We start from the raw sequence: 19,466 nt of genomic DNA on the forward strand, positions 1-19,466 counted from the left end.
GTCCGTGTGGTGTGAGTGCACTCACAGTGCTGTTAGGATTGTGTCTATGATTGAAAGAGTTCAGTCCTTGTAATTATCCTGTTCTGGGCAAAACTGCATGATTTGGTTTTGGCCAGCCAGATGTCTGACATGCACAGAAACACATTAGCATGTTTAATAGTGTCCAAACCAAACTACTGAAAAATCTACATAAGTGGAATTTCCTCTTGCTCGATAATGCTCCCTTCCCAATAGTGACACATTTATTGGGACTTAGATTCAGGTTGGCATGGAACCAAGGTATGTGCGAAAACGTTACTGGAATTTAACTGGCTAAAACCATGCAACTTACTGGCACAATTTATTCATACTGAGCACAAGCTAACTTTTACATTATTTGGCCAGCTAAATCTACATTACCAGTTATAGCACTGGCTAGCTGAATCCTATTAATGAGTCAGACAGGCTGGAGTAAAGCGGAACTCAGCCATTTTGACCTGTATTGGCTCAAAATTAAAACTCTTATCCTTCTGTTTACTCCCATTTTAACTTTGGCAATAATTGTCAATGAAAAGACAGGGAGGAGTTGCAGTAATAATAATCCCTACAAGTTATTAGCAATCAGATTCCCAAAATGAGGGATAAAATGTACTTGAATAACTGAATCATAATAGTCATAGTGTGAATACTTTCTATAATTGCAAATGTAACAGGAAATGTGGACAATGCCTGGCAATTATGCAGGCATCAAAGTTTATCATAGTTCAAGCAAAATAAAATTTTGTTAGAAACTTACATAGCACCATGTAAAAATGGTAGACAAACAATGAGTTGCTATTCAAAAGATTGAGCTGCTCTTTCTTCTGTCCTCAGTTTGTGTCTCAAATGGGAAGACCTACTCACATGGAGAATCATGGCATCCAGTCTTGCGCCCGTTTGGACTAATGGAGTGTGTGCTGTGTACGTGTAACATAACCAAACAAGAGTGCAAGAAGATCCATTGTCCAGATCCCTACCCATGTAATTACCCACAGAAAATCAATGGAAAATGTTGTAAAGTTTGTCCAGGTAGAAATGATTTTATTTAATGCAATTTAGTTCTAATCAAACACTAATCATGTTTAGAACTTGTGGAGGATCAGATTTGGGACCCTTGTATTACTATACAATGGGACAAATACACAAATAGTTGCTCTGAATTTTGCGTATTGTCTCTTACATTTGTTCACCCCCAAAAAATTGAAATCAGCATTTTCATTTTATTACATTCCCAGTTTTCTTCCTTCCCCTACAGCTCTGGCTTATGCTAGTATATAGTTCTATGGATGCCTCTAATAGTTGATGTTCTTTTGTGAATGTGTGCAGAAAAGAAATTTCTAAGGATGGCATCGCAACCATTCTGCCCTTAACTGACATTTTTGCATGTGTACTCTCCAAAGAATTCACTGGATGTTCATTGGGAGTGGAAATCCTGAATGATTTTCACACCCCCTCACCCAGGGGCACTGAGACTAACTATAGCACCCCTACTAATGGAGATTTCTAGGATGTTGCTGATCTGTTGGCTCCATGTTTCACAAGCTACTTAACAACTGAACAATGTTACTTATCAACCGAACAACCAAGGACCTACTGTAACTAATGGAGTACTACAGGGCTCAGTGTTGGGGCCTCAATTATTTATGATCTATATTAATGGCTTGGATGAAAGGACTGATTGTATTATAGCCAAATTTGCATACGATATGAAGATAGGTAGGAAAGCAAGCTGTGAGGAGGATGCAAACGATCTGCAAAGGGATATAGATAGGTTAAGTGAGTTGGCAAAAAATTGGCAGATGCAGTATAATGTGGGATAATGTGAGGTTGTCCACTTTGACAGCAAGAATAGAAAAGCAGAATAATATTTAAATGAAGAGAGACTGCAGAATGCCAGAGTACAGAAGGATCTGGGTGTCCTTGTATATATGAATCATAAAAAGTTAGCATGCAGGCACAGCAAGTAATTAGGAAGGCAAACGGAATGTTGGCCTTTATTACAAGGGGGCTGGAATGTAAAAGTAGGGAAGTCTTGCTACAACTATACAGGGCATTGGTGAGATTGCACCTGGAATGCTGCATACAGTTTTGGTCTCCTTACTTAAGGAAAGATATACTTGCATTGGAAGCAGTTCAGAGAAGGTTCACTAAGCTGATTACTGGGGTGAATGTGTTGTCTTAAGGGCTTGTGGAAAGGTTGAGCAGGTTGGGCCTATACTTATTGAAGTTTAGAAGTATGAGAGGTGATCTTATTGAAATATATAAGATTCTAAGGAGGCTTGACAGGGTAGATGCTGAGAGGATATTTCTCCTTTTGGAGGAATCTAGAACCAGGGGGCACAGTTCAAAGATGAGGGTTCTTATCCTCTTAAGATGGAGATAAGGAGGAATTTCTTCCCTCAGAGGGTCTTTATTTTTTGGAATTCTCTTCCACCGAGACCACTGGAGGCTGGGTCATTGAATATATTCAAGGCTAAGTTATGCAGACATTTGATTGACAAGGGAGTCAAGGGTTATAGGGGATAGACAAGAAAGTGGAGTTAAGGCCACAGTCAGATCAGCCATGATCTTATTGAAAGGCAGAGCAGGCTCAATGGGCCGAAAAGCCTACTCCTGCTCCTTATTACTTATCATCTTATCATCTAATCTTACTTAAGCAATGATGGTAGTTTCAATCTAGCAGTCTCTAGGAATTAGATAGCAGATAATGTTCAAGGAAAAAGAAACATTAACCTACTGCTAATAAGTAAAGATGCATTTGCGTTAAGAGTTTAGTTCTCCGTTTTTCTTCCACAGCACCAGGGATACCAGGGTTTTCGCAAGATGACAGTAAGGAAGTAGGATGCAATGAAGAGACTGTTCTAGTTTATGAATCACTCTTGCTCCAGGAAACTGATTCTCAAAAATACAGCAAGAAAATTGCCATAGAGATTGACAATCTTCCAGAAGTAGAAGTCCATGTCTGGACTCTAGTAAAAGGTGAGTTTTATACACCACAAAATTAAAGCTAATAATTGTGAAAAAGCCAAAATGTTGTCTTCACTATCAATTAATTTATTTTACCTAGTTAACTATCTGTCTGTCTGTCTGTCTGTCTGTCTGTCTGTCTATCCTGTGAAGTGAATAAAAATAGAAATTCAAAGCATTAACCTGTTTTTTCCTCTTTCACATGTTGACTGACCTGTTGCCAATAATGTCATTTTTGGTTTAATTTTAGATTACCAGTGATTTTATTTTTAATTATCCTGTGAAGTGAATAACCTGCTTCCCCATTAAAAGGAGAAAATTACTGCTGGTGTGTTACCCTACAAATGTTTAACATGCCTGTACAAAATCACCGTCATTACTATTTTAATGGCATCTTTAACCTTTTTATAACAAACGAGTTAACACCTCTCTAAAATGAGGGTGAAATTGCAATTTTCTAACTCAAAACAATTACACTAATATCTCTGACATTTTGTTCATCCACATAGCTTAGCACAGAAGCAACAAGAAGCGTTGAGCTGTGAGTAACAAAGAAAAGTCCTAAAATATGATTGCTAGGGCTTAATTGTAAAATTCAGACTGGTGTCTACACTTTTGCCCAGTCGTAAAATCATTATGGCACAGAAGGAGATCATTCGTCCTGTCGAGTTCATCCCTATAGAGTAATCTAATTATTCCCATTCCCCCACTCTAGCTCCATAGCCCTGCAGGTTTAATTTGATCATGTGCCCATCCAATTTATTTTTGAAATCATTAATCGTCTCTGCTTCCACCGTCCTCATGGGCATAGAATTCCAGGTCATTGGCACTCGCTGCCTACAAATATCCTTCCTCATATTTTCCCTGCACCTCTTGCCCAAAATTTTCAAATTGTATTTCCTAGTCCTTATACCATAAGCTAATGGAAACAGCTTTTCTTTGTCTACCTTATCTAAACTTGTCATCATCTTGTACGCCTCTATCAAATCTCCCCTCAATCCCTTTTGCTCCAAGGTAAACAATCTCAGCTTCTTCAACGTAACCTTGTAGCTAAAATCCCTCAACCCTGGAGCCATTCTGGTAAATCTCATCTACCCTTTCCAGGTCCTCACACCCTTCCTAAAGTGTGGTGACCAGAACTGGACACAATATTCTAGTTGTGGCCTAACAAGAGCTTTATAAAAGTTCAGCATAACTTCCTTGTTGTTTATGAAGCCCAAGATCCCATCTGATTTACTTTCCCGCAAACTATTTTTGTTTCAAATTTGTAGCAAACTCAGCAAGTCCCACTGAGAATAAGTGTGATGTGACACTTTGTTCTGCCCACAAGTGCTTTAGATCAAAAGCCATCTTTAAGACAGTTGGATTCTAGATTTGTTTGTGTATTCCTCTTACTGTTTTTCTACTATGTATGGGAATGGAATACCACTGGATGTCACCTGGAATATTGCAGATTCCTGCTGGCTGGCTAGACCAGGAGAAAAAAATGTTGTTACCGGGAAAAGCATTGAGATTGGATGCCGGATAGGCATGATATTGGTGATGTGCCTGCCCAACACAGCAGGGAGGCCCAAACTACTTGCTAGTACAGGGTTCATTTAATATTTTTGCAGCGAGCTGTGGATGCCAAACAGGCATTCCTTTGCCACTCAGTGTCCTTTTTAGGAAGTAAATTGCCAACCAGTAAGCAAGGCTGGGGAGAGAGCAGATGTTGAGGGGCAAGAACAGGCCGGAAGATTTTTGTGGGGCCTGAAGGGGCACTTCTCTTTCTCCAGGCCTCACCAAAATCTTAAAAATTCCTGAAAACACATCAGGCAGGATTTTCGGGTTGTCGGGCGGGCAGGCCCAGGAAACCGTCCGCCACCTGTGATAGGCTCCCGACCGCGATTTCATGCTGACTGGCCAATTAACAGCCAGCCAGCATGGAAGGCTGAGAAACTCAGTGCTGCCGGGGTGTGGGAGGACTGCAAATGCAAAGGTCTGTGTATGCGGGGGGGAGTGCGGACTGAAAGCTCCCTGAAGGCAGGGAGCTGCCTCAGGGAGCTGAAGGATATTAAAATCAAAAATAAAGATTCTGAAATTGTGAAAAACATGTCCCCACATTGGACCCCTTACATGAACATAAACATAATGAAAATTAGGTCAAAACATTTTTTAAAAATTAATGTCGGACCTCATCCCTCATCGTGGATGAGGATTCCTAAAAAATCCAAAGGCCCCCTGGCCGATTCGCCTGCCCGCCAACCGTAAGGTGAAAAATAGCTTTAAACTCATAAATTAATGGCCTTAATAGGCCTCTTAATTGTCGGTGGCTCGCTGCTGATTCTCGCGCACACCTGCCGACCGAAATATCGCGCAAGTGCACGATGACGTTGGGACACTCGCCTGACGTCATTGTGCACTATTTTACGCCTGACCTGGTCGGGCATGTGCCTGCTCGCAGGATGTAAAATGCTGCCCATCTTTTGTAAGAAGGCTCCAGAAGTGTCTGTACCGATTAAGCTGCTCAATGACTGTAGAAAGTCAGACTTGCGCACATCTTGCATGTTTCACCCATTTTTGCTTGAAAGTTGCAATTGGAATTCTGCATCAGATTCAGTTCCCTAACATGCAAGTTTCAGTAGTGTTTTTGGCTGTCCTGGATCAGAGTGTTGGATAACCAATGAAAGACCCGTCAGAAAGCTGATTCAGGTTCCGGTGAGTAAATGGAAACACATTGCTTTCAAAGAGAAAAGGCCAGAGCATGTATGGCACATGTCAGTGCCATTTGTCCAGGTATTGTGAATTCCATCTGGCAATCCTTCAAAGGATGATCACCAGAAGCTTCACTGTCTTTGGGATACAAAGCAAAGTGTAGGGATAAAATATACTTATTCAGAGTGGCAGAAGGTGGGAAGTGGTGTTCCATAAGGACCAGTGCTGGTTTAGTTTACAATTTATATAACATTTTAGTCTTTGGAATCAAAAACATAGGGCAGGATTTTCCTCCCTTCGGGGGCGATGTTGAAGTGCGGGTGCACAGAGGCACGCCTCCGATCAGTGCCCCCAATTGGGGGCGCGCCGCCATTTTATGTGGGCCGTCCAATTAAGGCTATGCGCTCCCTAAGGCTAAGTGCTGCCTCAGGGAGATCGCCTCTACTGTCAAAAATATTAAAAATAGGGAAAAAAAAATCCCTGACATGTCCCCTCATGTGACACTGTCACCTGAATTGGGACACGTCCATAAATTTAAAAAAAACTTTAATTAAGTTTTTTAAGACCTACATGAAACCTCATCCCACCCGTGGATGAAATTTCATGCTTTTTCTAATTCCCGCCAGGGCTCCTGGCCTGCCCGCCAACCTTAAGGTTGGATGGTCAGGTCCATTAATTAGTTTAATGACTCTGTCAATGGCCTCAATTGGCCATTGACAGGTCGGCGAGCGCACAGCTGATTTTGCTGAGCTCCCACCTACCTGAAAATGTAAATGGGGCGGGGTGACTTCGGGAGTTCCGCCCAACGTCACCGGGCATCATTTTACGCGTCGGCGAGCGGGCCCCGCCCCCACTTGCCGACAGGAAAATCCTGCCCATTATTTCTAACTTTGCAGATGACACCAAATTTTTTTGGAGGGAGGGAAATAGTTAATACTGAGGTCAACTGTGACAAATTACAAGAAGATATTAAGAAGCTTGCAGATTGTGCATATAATTGGCAAATAAATTTCAACATAAATGAATGTGAGGTGTTACATTTTAGCAAGAAAAATAAGGAGGTTACATATACTTAGAAAATAATAATCAAAATAGGGTACAAGAGCAAAGAAATCTGAGGGTATAAATAGACAAATCACTAAAAGTGACACAGATTAACAAGGTCATAAAAAAACAAACCAAGCACTAGGATTCATTTCTAAGGGGTAAAATTGAAAATTAAAGAAGCTATGCTGCACTTGTAATGAGCCTTAATTAGGGCACACCTGGAGTAGTGCCTACAATTCTAGTTGCCATATTTTAAATAAGATACAGAGGCACTGGGGAAGATGGAATAAATGTTTACAAAGATAACACCTGAAATGTGGGAGTATACCTATCGGAAGAGGATGAATAGGTTGGGTCTCTTTTCTTTTGAAAAGAGAAAGCTGCGGGGTGACTTTAACAGAGGTCTTTAAAAATATGAAATAGGATAGACACAGAGAGAATATTTCCACTTGTGGGGCAGAGCAAACAAAAAGGCCATCAGCAAAAGATTTTGAACCAGAAGTCAAATAGGGAATTTGTGGGAGAGTCTAGGACCAGAGGTCATACTCACAGAGTGAGGGGTCACCCATGTAAGACAGAGATGAGGAGGAATTTCTTCTCTCAGCGGGTTGTTAATCTGTGAATTCTTTACCGCAGAGGGCTGTTGAGGCTGGGTTGTTAAGTATATTCAAGGCTGAGATAGACAGATTTTTAATCAGTAAGGGAATCAAGGGAAGGATTTTCCCCCCGTCGGGGGCGAAGTTGAAATGCGGGCGCGTGGAGGCGCCGACTGGAGGTACGCCGCCATTTTACGTGGGCGGGCCAATTAAGGCCCGCCCAGCGTGACGTCCGCACAGAGCTCCCTGTGCGGGTGGGGGGGAATCCCTAAAGCTGAGAGTGAGCTCTTTCGCACTAAGGGCTGCCTCAGGGAGATCGGCTCTACTGTCAAAAATATTAAAAATAGAAAAAAAAAATCCCTGACATGTCCCCTCATGTGACAGTCTCACATGAGTTGGGACGTGTCCATAATTTTTAAAAAAAATTTAATTACATTTTTTAAAACCTACATGAAACCTCATCCCGCCCGTGAATGAGGTTTCACGTTTTTTTTAATTCCCGCCAGGGCTCCTGGCCGACCTGCCAACCTTAAGGTTGGACGGGCAGGTCCATTAATTAGTTTAATTACTCTATCAATGGCCTCAATTGGCCGTTGACAGGTCGGCGGGCGCGCAGCTGATTTTGCTGAGCCCCCGCCTACCTGAAAATTTAAATAGGGAGCGGTGACGTCGGGAGTTCCGCCCGACATCACCACGTGTCATTTTACACATCGGCGAATGGGCCCCACCCCCCCGACTGGAAAATTCTGCCCCAAGAGTTATGGGGAAAAGGCAGGAAAGTGGAGTTGAGGATTATCAGATCATCCATGATCTCATTGAATGGCGGAGCAGACTCAATGGTCTAAATGGCTCCTATGTCTTATGGTCTTATGGTCTCTTTACCCAGAGAATGTTGAGAATGTGGAACTCACTACCACAGGGAATGGTTAAAATGAATAGCAGAGATGCATTTAAGGAGAAACTAGATAAACCTTTGAGGGAAAAGAAAACAGAGAATTATGCTGATATAGTCAGATGAGGAAAGACAGGAGGGGGCTCAAGTGGAGCATAAATGCCGGCAGGGGCTGCTCGGGCCAAATGGCCTGTTTCTGTGCTGTACATCCTGTATAATCCTTTACAAAAAGTAGAAGGCTTTCTTTGTTGCTCAGTTGCTTTCTTTGAGCTTCACATAATTGTCTGACTTGCTGTTGGCCAGTTCTTGAGCCTTCCAGCGCCTGCTACCCCAGCCGTCTTCCGAAAAACCTTACATGCTGCCACAAGACAATTTTCTTCATGTAGTAGGGTGCCCGTTTGGCACCGACAATTCACTGGCAAAACGTTAATGAGGCCTGAACTCAAAAGTGATTTGGGAAACCCAACTGGCACGTTGGTCAGGCTCCATGGAAGCACCGCTCCCAACCTTCCTGTTTGGCCCCAAACTGGAATTCTCCCCCCAATAAGAGTGAAATATTCAGAGGTGAACTGACCATAGTATAATAGGTAAAATAAAGAATGACAAGGAAGTTTGTGATGGGAAAAGAGAGATTGGAGGCTAGAGATTGTCGGGTGACAATCATCTTATATCCTTAAGTACGAGAACATTTTTTGGAAAGCCTCCCCTAATAGGCGAGTTATAATAAAAAGTTTAGTCACTTGAGCTTTATAGAGAGTTATTGGTTAATGAGAGAAGACAAATTTGATATGAATGAGTAAACTAAGCTTCCTGTAGATAGCTTTAAGCAATGAAAGAGATATGGCAGTTCCATTGTGACAATAGTGACAGCAAAAGTGTGATCAGATAAAGGAAGACTAAGGTGTGAACCATCAAAGGTAAGAATTGGCAGGAGCTGGTTAGGCACAAAGGAAATGTGTCTTTGCAAAATTGAAAGAAGTAAAATGTTGCCGTATTGAAGGGAATGGAGGCAACCAACATATAGTGATTCAGTTGTTACTTTCAGAAGACTACAGGTTGTGAGAACTGGGACTGTGTAATCAGAAGAAAATTGGCTATATAGATTGGAATCAATAGAATGAACAGGGATGGATGATCAGAGAAGGTCATAAAAAGAAAACTACAAAGTGGGAGAGAGGATAGATCACAGAAGATTTCCCCCACATCCCCCAACCCACCCCCGAGCTCCCAGAGGAAATACAGCAACAGTTATATGAGAATGATTTAGATAGACATGAGCATTATCTTGATAGATGACCATGGTTACTCACAGAATACTGAACAATGCCAAATCCTTTAAAATACTTCATATGCCTTTGAGGCAATTACAGATGATTCACCAAAAAGAGCAAAGCGGTGTAACGAGGTAATCTGTGGAACTGCTCTGCTGAAAGCTGTACCGATGATAGTGGATTAGAACAGAACTTTCAAAGTGATGGATAAGTTGAAAATTAACAGCAGCATCCGTAACTTGAGGAAGTATTGGTGTTGAGGCAATGTGATAGTTTGGAAGGCGGGAAGAAACGTTTTTCTTAGAGATAGTATGAACAAGAGCAAACTTTCAATGAGGAAAAACATTAACTGGGAGTAGGAGAGATTGAAGAGATGGTATAGCACAAGGAGAAGTTCAAAAGATCAATTTTTGAAAATTATAGGAGGATACTCTCGGATTAAGAGGTCTTGTGGCACAGACAGCTGTGTACCTGCCTCTGAGTCGAAAGCTCCAGGTTCAAGTCCCACCCCAGGACTTGATGGCCAGGGAAGGTGTGTTCGTAACGCGGCCAAACAGGTTGAGTATCAACCTGCAAATCCTTGCAACACTTGCCAATGGTAGGCAGTGAGAGCGGGTGAAACTCCTGTCGTGGAAAGGAAGTTGGAGCCTCTACCATCACTTTCAATAGCTTCAGACTACAACACACACGTCAAAATGCATGTTGCCACAGCAACTCAGGCTCCTTCAGTGAACTGTAACACATCACCACCACTCTAATTAATTGCACAGGCTTCTTTGATTGAAAGAAAATCCCACAGCAACACTGAACACCATGGGCTAGATTTACACTACTGAGGTGGGTAGCTTGAGTCAGGAAATTTCCCAACTCGTAGGACCTGCCTAGGTTTAAAGGGCCCCATTATACCCAATTTTCATTCCAGGAAGGCGGGGAGATATAGAATTGGACCTGTTGACCCCAGAAGCAGATCGTAGATGGCCAAGGGGGTGGGCCGGTGCCAAGGCAGTCTGTTAAAGGGCCCAACTCGGTTCTCTAGGACTTTGATAAGCTGCTAGGCCCGCTAGCCCTCACTCCTTGCATACCCTTCACTCCCCCACCCATTCCCCATGCCCCCACCATGCCAACTAATGTGCCCCATGCCCCTCACATACCTCCATGCCACCTCCTACCCCCATGCCACCTCCATAGACCATGGGCAGACCTCATGAGCCATGTGGAGATGAAAAAAATAAACTTCTAACAATTTAATAGAGTTCTTCCTCATATTTGATAAAGAGAAAACTCATTCATGAAACTCATGCAAAGAATAGAAATCTCCTTAAATGTTATAAAAACAAACAAACCTCTATTCAGTAACAACATCAAAGGCAGTTAATCCTTTAATAGCTTCTTTAAACTGTCAGTCAAAATGTGAACTCAGCCCCCTGCTGAGGTAAGTGCTTTTACAACTTTTGAAACTCAGCCAAGAATATATAATTACCTCAGCTGTACTGATAGTCCTTTGGAAATGTCTACAATGAACTCTATTGAAACTGCAGAAACATGTTGAGTTTTTTTTCTAACCTACACCAGCAATCCAGCAGCCAATGATTTTTAACTCTAACTAACAGATCAGCCTGATTTGATTTCATTTTTAAAGGGCTGGTGATTTAAATAACTTCAGATCATGACACTTGAACAGACCTTTTCCACCCTTCAACAGCATTTACATCCACTCCATAAATTTGTAACTCCCATGCTGCAGGTTTAAGTCCTTGAAACAGTGAAAATGTGGTCTGTTTGAACTCAGCACTAATTTCAGTTGGCCCTGCTAATTTCGGGTTTCTTGCCTGTGTGATTCATTCCCTGCCCCCTTCCCCCTGCCAGCAAAAATGGGACCTGTCAGAAATGGGGGTGGGACTTCCACATCAGGGTCCTGCCCACTATTTTTAAATGTCCCTGGAGTCTGGTGTCAGATTGGGACCTGATTCCCAAGTTTACTGTCACTTTACACGTTAATGCACACTGAAAACCATTCACATTGACTTGAGAGTTGCAGTGTAACATGGCAATTTTCTCTCGTGTGATAAATTGGCATTATCAGTTTAATGCTTAAACTATGGGAAGTGTGCAAAAATCTTCCATGCCAAACGTTCTTAATATTGATACGCAGCCATTTTATTCCTGTAATTATAGCCAGATTGTAAGAAACAGCTGACTAGAACAACCAGAGAAAGCAATGCAATGCTCCTAGTGCAACAAATATGTGCTTAAATTATTTTTATGACCTCTCGATCAGCATCTCTGCAAACAAAATGGGTTTGAAACCAAATCCTTCAACACACATAAATTTGTTTTACAATCTTGTAAAACCCTGGTAGTGAAAGACGGTGACATGCAGTAAAGATATCATTCCACATGGTACCACCCTTTGGATATGTTGCCAGATTAGTAGTGTGAGTAGCTGCACAGAAGCAAACTTTGACATGTATCCTTAAAATAGATTTATATCTAAATGGAATCTAAATGGAATTAAGATTATTTGATTCTGTACAATTTCCAATTGGCTTAAAATAGAACAGAAGATTATATCCATGCAGCATGCAAAAGTAGGAGCTATTTGCATCTGTACAATACACCTTCTGTATTAAAAGATTTATAAAGCAAGTCACCAAAACCATAAACTGACACAGTATGTCCATTATCAAAGCACTGTGCTACAGAGCTACAGAATGGGTCGTTCTGCGCATTGTTTGCCAAGAGTTAAGTTTGGCTGTGCCTAGGGTCTTGTGAAGGCAGTAGTCAAAAGTGCAACACTTCACCACTATGAAAGGAGCATAATTGGATGAACTGAGTCATGTCGATTGAGTTCTCTCCGCTCTTCCGAGCAACTGGTTGCAGAGCAGGCATGGATCAAGAGCTTGCCTACCAGTCTGGTGTCAGGACGGGAATGATGCTTAGTATTGAACACTTAGAATAAAGAAGAAAATATAATTAAATTAACTGTGGAAGAAAAACATGTAGCTTTTTTTTAATAGTAATTGTTGTCTTCTACACCCTGAAACACTGATGTATTGATTCACCTCTATAATCATCACACTTTCTTAAAAAAAAATCTCCTTTGTTGTGGAATGAACCTTTTCAGTTAGCCTGCTCTCCCCAATTTCCTCGCATGGTGAAGAGTCTATCGTACTGTATCGTACTGTGCAGTCGCTGCTTCTGCTGTTCTTTCAGCCACTGCTGCCTTTCCACGTTTGATAAACTGTGGCTGGAATGTACAATAGAAAATAGCGTGTGATACATTTATGTAACATGTACCTGATCACACAACATACTAATGTGAAATTGCAGTATGCTTTGTCCATTGAGTCATAAGAGATGTATTAAAAGTTTTTTTGAAAATTATTTATAGAACAAAAATGTAGAGACGTGCCAAAAATCAAATTTTTTTTCTCTCTGCATTTTGTTTTGGATATTTATGTGAAAACACAGTGATAACTGACACAGCACTGTTATGTGCCTTGAAGTTAAGATTCTTTATAACCCCATGGACCTGATATCAGAAAGTTATGGGGATATTTTCATTTTTAAAAGGTGTTTAACAATATTTTGAACTTTAAGGCAGAACTTAGACTTAATAGACCACCCATATCTAGAGACGCATGCTTACATCTGTTTTTGTAGCTTGATTTTCCTGTAACAAATGACTAGCATGAAGCCAAAGGCTATAACTTGACGGACGCCACTCTGCATCAAACACGGCTGACCAGGAGTCCCTCCTGTTGTTACCACCTGCTATAAGTGTGTTGGGAGGATTTGCAGATTGACAATCAACCTGTTTAGCAGCGTTATGAATGCACCTTCCGTGGCCATCATGTCTTGGAGTGGGACTCAAACCCAGAGCTTCTGGCTCAGAGGTGGGGACACTAACCATTGCACCACAAGACCTCTCATGCAGAGCTTAAAGCAAGCTATCGAGTATGTTGAATGGCGTGTATTTATAATTGACACTCTGAATTCCAACTCCACAGCTAAATCAGAAGGAACTGCTTTTGAAAAAATGAATTTGTTTTATAACAAGCTGGTATATTAACTTGGAAATTAGAATCCTTAATATAGCTGTCACTGTTTGCACGGCAGGTGTTCTACGCCACTTTCACATGGAGAAAATGTCAAGAAGAGACTTTGAAAAACAGGTTACCCTTGGATCTTTTAAACCACTGACACGGACCACTCAGAGTAAGTAGCAGCTCAGGGCCTGCAAAGCACAACAGTAATGGAATAAACTAGCAGGAACACATTATTCTTTGAAGAGAGTAATTTAATAAAAATGTTGCAGGGATGTGCATATTGATTTTACCACTGTAAGAACCCAATCCCAGCACACAGCCATGTTAGGTATAATGTGGATTAGGTGCTGTAAAACTCTACTCTGCTCCAAAAATATAGCTTAGGCCAACCCTTAGAATAAAGTGTTGAGCTGCATGGTGATAGGATTATATTTCCATTTCCCATACCAGTCATCCCCATGACTAATGGTAAGATTGTCAGTTTGTTGCCACATCGTGATAAATTAAGGAGCAACTGTACATTGTTGACTTAAAGCCACTCTGGAAAGCTATATTTGATTCTTGAGTTCATCAACAAAAAAGTTGGTTTCTGTTAAGTTGCCTTTCAAGAAAAGTGGCTGGAGGGAGATCACAAGTGAAAATACATAATGAAATAATCTATTCTACCGAGTGGCGTAGTAATATTTAGCATTTTTTAAAAGAAATTTAAGCAGTGGGAGGAATTTTACCCCAAGGATGGGCAGGGGAGGGTTGGGTGATGGGTGATTAAAATCACAAATATGTGGAGCCGGACCCGAATATGCTGTAAATACACTTGTTTTAATTACGCGGGTTTGGGAATGTTCAAGTAACCTACTCTGGAGAGTTGGGTCCATGATTATAATGTGTTAGTGAGACTCTTCTTCAAGTTTTGACAGTTATTTTAATTTAATGCTTGCCTTTTGGCATTCTGAAGGTTGAGGGAGCAACTAGACCCAACAGTTAAATGTGTTTTAGAACACTGCTTGTGGGCCAGGAACAGGGGAGTTGCTTCTTCTGGTAGCTCAGGGAAATCATCTGCTCTGATTGGCCAACACAGTTCCCACCCCTCCCCATCACCTCCAGTGATCTGTCAAAGCTCCATAATCTGTCAATTCCTCCTCCAAGCTAGTGAACTCGAACCTCCCTCCACATGATCTTGCCTCCCTCTCTCTCAATCGTTGGTTCAAAACCTCTCCCTTCTGACCCATGGTCTTTGCCTCTCCCCGCAATTTGCCAACCAACTACACCGAGTCCAATCTTCTCATCACTCTCTCCACACTGCCACACCCGAGCATCCCTACCATTCCTTGATCCTTTCTGATTGCCAGGGACCATCTCCAGTAGTCTCCTGCTTCTACAGCTGGTTTCCTGGGGCTCATTTCTGGTTGGGAAATTAAGTTAAAAATGAGAATGATGTCCTGCCATTAAATTTATCAAGACCTCTGCATTCCCAGTATCTCACCAACATTCCCCCATACTCTCATCAACATGTTCCCCTGCTCCACCCACCCTGTTTCCCATTGATTAAGTTCTTTCACACAAGCCTGAAGATAATGTGACCCAGAAATTGCTGAAAAAATAATTACAAATGCACGGGGCTGAATTTAACAGCAGGGGCGGGGGGTGTTGGTGTGGGTGTGGCATATTGCTGGCAAACCAACTGACTTTAAAAAAGGCTACACTGCAGCAATATTACACTGTGGGTGGTCTCAACAAGCAAGAGAGTGGGGCTTCCGTCCTTCAGTGAAAGGAAGTGCCACCCTCAAGAGCTGCCAGCCAAACAGATTGGCCGGCAGCTCTTGCAGTTCCCACAGCGTCAGAACTCAGTAGTGGGTTTCAAGCATCTCCACGGAGAAGACCGATGGGCTTGTTGGGTGGGGAGGATTTAGGCACTTTAGGGAGGGTTCACGCGGGGGCTGGGATATTGGAGGCCAGGCAGGGGGCAAAGAGGCGTTGGGGGGGAGGTACGACCTTAGTGGGCTGCCCTCAATGCGCACAGCATATTCCCCCCTCATAAGATTTTACCTCCCTTCCCACTCTTTCACCAACTTCGGTGAAAAAACAGCCTTCCCACTCTTGCCCGCCTTCCATTGTCGACAATATTATGGCAATGGAGACAGATTGAGGACCTCAATAGGCTGAAGGGTAGGTGGCTAGTGGATATACCCCTGTATTATGGAGACTGGGTCAGAGGGGGGCAGGAAGGCTAGCCACCCATCATATTTAACGTGCCCAACTGCCAAAAACATATCTGGTACAGTGCCATAAGATCCACCCCATGGTGCCTGCCCTTATTAACGTGCCAAAAACCCATCAATTTGCGACCAGGAAGAAATACATAGTGATTTGTGAATCACCATTAGCACTGCAAAAACAGGAGATTGCCACCAATTTCCCCATGACAATTGAGAAATTGCTGGATTTGCACTAAAATATGAATGATTCTCGCTGAAGGCATTTAGTGCTTGCATCTTTAAAGTAGATTGGGTTTGGGAGCTGCTGTTGAAGAAGCCTTGACAAATTGCTGCAACACACCTTGCATATGGGACACACTGCAGCCACATTGTAGAAGCAGTGAAGGGAGTGAATGTTTAATGTGGTGGATGGAGTGCCAATCAAGATGGCTGCTTTGTTCGGGATGGGGTCAAGCTTTTTATTGTTGTCGGAGGTGCACTCATCCAAGAAAGATAGACAATATTCCATCGCACTCCTCACTTTGTGTCCTTTGGTGCTTTGATAGATTAAATTTGGAGAAGGTGGGCAGGATTCTTAACCGCATATGGGGGTGAGCATTGGTGGGTCATCAGGCAACAGGTAGCCAATTAAAGACATTGTATGGCCACTTAAGACCTATTGTCAGGGGCCGATTGGAATTTTCAGCTCTTTGAAGGAACTTCCTCTCCAGAGGGGCTGCTGATTTTATCTTTTAATTTAAAAGTTTAAATCTTAGGAATTTAGCTGAACGGCAGGCGTCAGCTTCTTCTGAGCTGGAGGGCTCCCTATTGTCTCTCCAGCTTTGAGAGCCCATCATTAATTGGATGGCAAGCCCGCCCTCTAGCCACTAATTGGCCAATTGGGGGAAAATCACGGCCATGTGGCTGTTTCCCACACAGTGCAGGGTTATGATCCCCATTTCACCTGACTAAAGGGTCCCGAACCAAAGGACAAAATCTTGCCTCAAATTTCCAATTGTAAGGAGTCTAAAACTAGAGGCCTTATATGAGATGGTCGCTCAATGAATCCAATAAAGAATTCAGGAGAAACCTCTTTGCTCAGAGAGTGGTAAGAATGCGGAATTCATTACTACAATGAGCAGTTGAGGTAAATAGCATAGAAGTATTTAACGGGAAGAGAGATAAACACACAGGGGTGGAAGGATTCGAAGATTATGTAGATGGGGTTAGATAAAGAGGGATGGGAGGAAACTTGTGGAGAGTATTAAAACTGGCAATCACCATTTAGGTCAAATGGCTTATTTCTGTGCTGTAAGCTCTGTGCAACCATGGACAGAATCTTTTCGTCTCGCGGGCAGGCGCCCGACCCAAATGAGAGTGAAATAGTGCGCAATGATGTCGGGTGAGTGTGCCAACGTCATCGCGCACTCTCGCAATCTTTCGGTTGTTGGGCTCATGCGAGAGGCGGCAGCGTGCCCGCCGACAATTAAGAGACCTATTAAGGACCCTAAGTAATTCATTTGTATTTTTCGCTGCCCGTTCAACCATCCGGTTAGCAGGCGGATGAATAGGCAAGGCGGCCTCTGCATTTTTTACAAAACCTCATCCACGGGCGGGATGAGGTTTCCAACGGTTACTAAAAAAACAAAAAAAAATTGTTTAACATCATTTTTTAACATGTCCCTCTTCGTGTGACTGAGTCACATGTGGGGACATGTTTATATCATTTGTAAAAGGTTTATTTTTCATTTTAAAATCCTTCAGCTCCCTGAGGCAGCTCTGAGCCTTCAGGGAGCTTTCAGTGCGCGCTCCTCCCCACGCGCGTGCGCAGGCACCAGTGCTCGCAGTCCTCCCGCCTCCACCCTGGCAACGCTGAGGATCTTAGCACGCCTTTCATTAATAGGCCAGCCAGCATGAAATCGCGGTCGCAGCCCGATCGCGGGCGGTGGTCCATCTCGTGGCTGTTCCCAGGCCCGTCCGACGGGCGCAGCGGACAAGGGGAAAATCCTTCCCCATGTAAAAGGCCGGATGATATAAAAAGCGTTCGAGTATTATTCTTTTGACTTATGATTTCGTTTAAATCCTTTGATTTAATTCTTGCCTTGTACCTCACCAGCAGCTGTCTAGGCTATGTTCATTGAACGGCACAGGAAAATACTGCACCTTATTAAATTTCACAAACGTTACATTTTTTTTCCCCTGCGTGCCTAGACCGATGGAAAATTTTCAAAGAGGGAGAAGCACAAATCAGCCCGCTATGTATGAACCGAGGATGCAAAACAGAGTTGGAAGACCTGCTTAAAGTTTTACAGCTGAACAAAGCAGAGAAGGAACACTGCTGAAGTAGGAAGGGTGGGTGGGGTGGGGTGCTGGGGGGAGGCGGGGGGTTGGGGCACCATAATGTGAGAAGGGAAAATTCAGTTCATAAAAAGCTGGCCTGTAGCTGGACTGCAGTGGGTCTCTGATGCTAATCAAGAGCACCCCCGAAAACCAAAATGTATACAACAGAAAAATTAACAAAGAAAAATCACTGTGTTAGCTTTCTTTATTACAAGGAAGAAAAAGTGCCTTTGGAGGCGTAAACAAATGGAGTGGTCCTAATGTGTATTTATTTGTATTATAAAACACTATTGAAATTACTTATGTGATCTTAATTCTTAGAATACAATTAGCTTGTCAACATATGCATATTAATATTCAAGTCACATGTAATGCATATCTTGGTTTTATGTAAAGTTTCTTTCTTCATTGTATAAGCCTGCGGAATATGTTGATGATATCATCGAAGGTATTTGTACTTTATTTATGTACTGACGGTGTTTCATCCTATTTTTCTTGAAACTAATAAACTATAGCCAGTTGAATAACATTTTGTTCTTTTGTCATTTCTTTTCTAGTGCCTCTGAATTAATAGGAAACTATATTCATCTAAATCTCCTTAGAAACTGAACTGAGCCAACCATATAAATACCGTGGCTACAAGAGCAAGTCAGAGGCTAGGAATCCTGCAGTGAGTAATTCACCTCGTGCCTCCCCAAAGCCTGCCCACCATCTACAAGGCACAGGTCAGGGGTGTGATGGAATAATCCCCACTTGCCTGGATGAGTGCAGCTCCAACAAGAAACTTGACACCATACAGGGCAAAGCAGACTGCTTGATGGGCACCCCATCCACCATCTTCAACAGTCGCTCCCACCACCACCGACACACAGTGACAGCAGTGTGTAGCATCTACAAGATGCACTGCAGCAACTCACCAAAGCTTCTTCGACAGCACCTTCCAAACCCGCAAACCCTGCCACCTAGAAAGACAAGGGCAACAGATGCACAGGAGCACTATCACCTGTAAATTCCTCTCTAAGCCACACACCATCCTGACTTGGAATGATATCACCATTGCTTTACTGTCACTGGGTCAAAATCCTGGAACCCCCTCTATAACAGCACTGTGGGTGTTCCTACAACACATGGACTGCAGCGGTTCAAGAAGGCAGCTCACCACCACCTTCTCAAGTGCAACTAGGGTTGGGCAATAAATGCTGGTCTAGCCAGCGACGTCCACATCCCATGAACAAATTTTTAAAAAATTGTAAGCATCATGAATCTTTCACGTATCCCTTATTTTATCCTTTCAAAAGTGTTTAGCAGAGACAATTTAGGATAGATGCTTCAAGAAGCATTTCCCTTGCATTGACATTATGATATTTTATTCCTATGACGTCATGTGGGCTGTGGCA

At 42.6% G+C, this 19,466-nt stretch overlaps 1 protein-coding gene across 3 annotated transcripts in view; it reads left to right on the forward strand.

Moving 5' to 3' along the window:
* chrdl2 (chordin-like 2) overlaps positions 1 to 18,598 on the forward strand; it is a 62,567-nt gene extending 43,969 nt beyond the window's left edge. For all 3 annotated transcript variants that reach the window (XM_078547517.1, XM_078547516.1, XM_078547515.1), the window contains 4 exons: positions 853 to 1,047; positions 2,815 to 2,997; positions 13,605 to 13,703; positions 17,941 to 18,598. In XM_078547517.1, coding sequence (XP_078403643.1) covers positions 853 to 1,047; positions 2,815 to 2,997; positions 13,605 to 13,703; positions 17,941 to 18,071 — 608 coding nt within the window. In that variant the 3' untranslated portion in view covers positions 18,072 to 18,598. The remainder of the gene's footprint in view (positions 1 to 852; positions 1,048 to 2,814; positions 2,998 to 13,604; positions 13,704 to 17,940) is intronic.
* The last annotated feature ends 868 nt before the right edge of the window (positions 18,599 to 19,466 follow it).

This window comes from Cetorhinus maximus, chromosome 8 (genome assembly GCF_964194155.1).
Source record: "Cetorhinus maximus chromosome 8, sCetMax3.hap1.1, whole genome shotgun sequence".
Taxonomy (NCBI): Eukaryota; Metazoa; Chordata; class Chondrichthyes; order Lamniformes; family Cetorhinidae; genus Cetorhinus; species Cetorhinus maximus.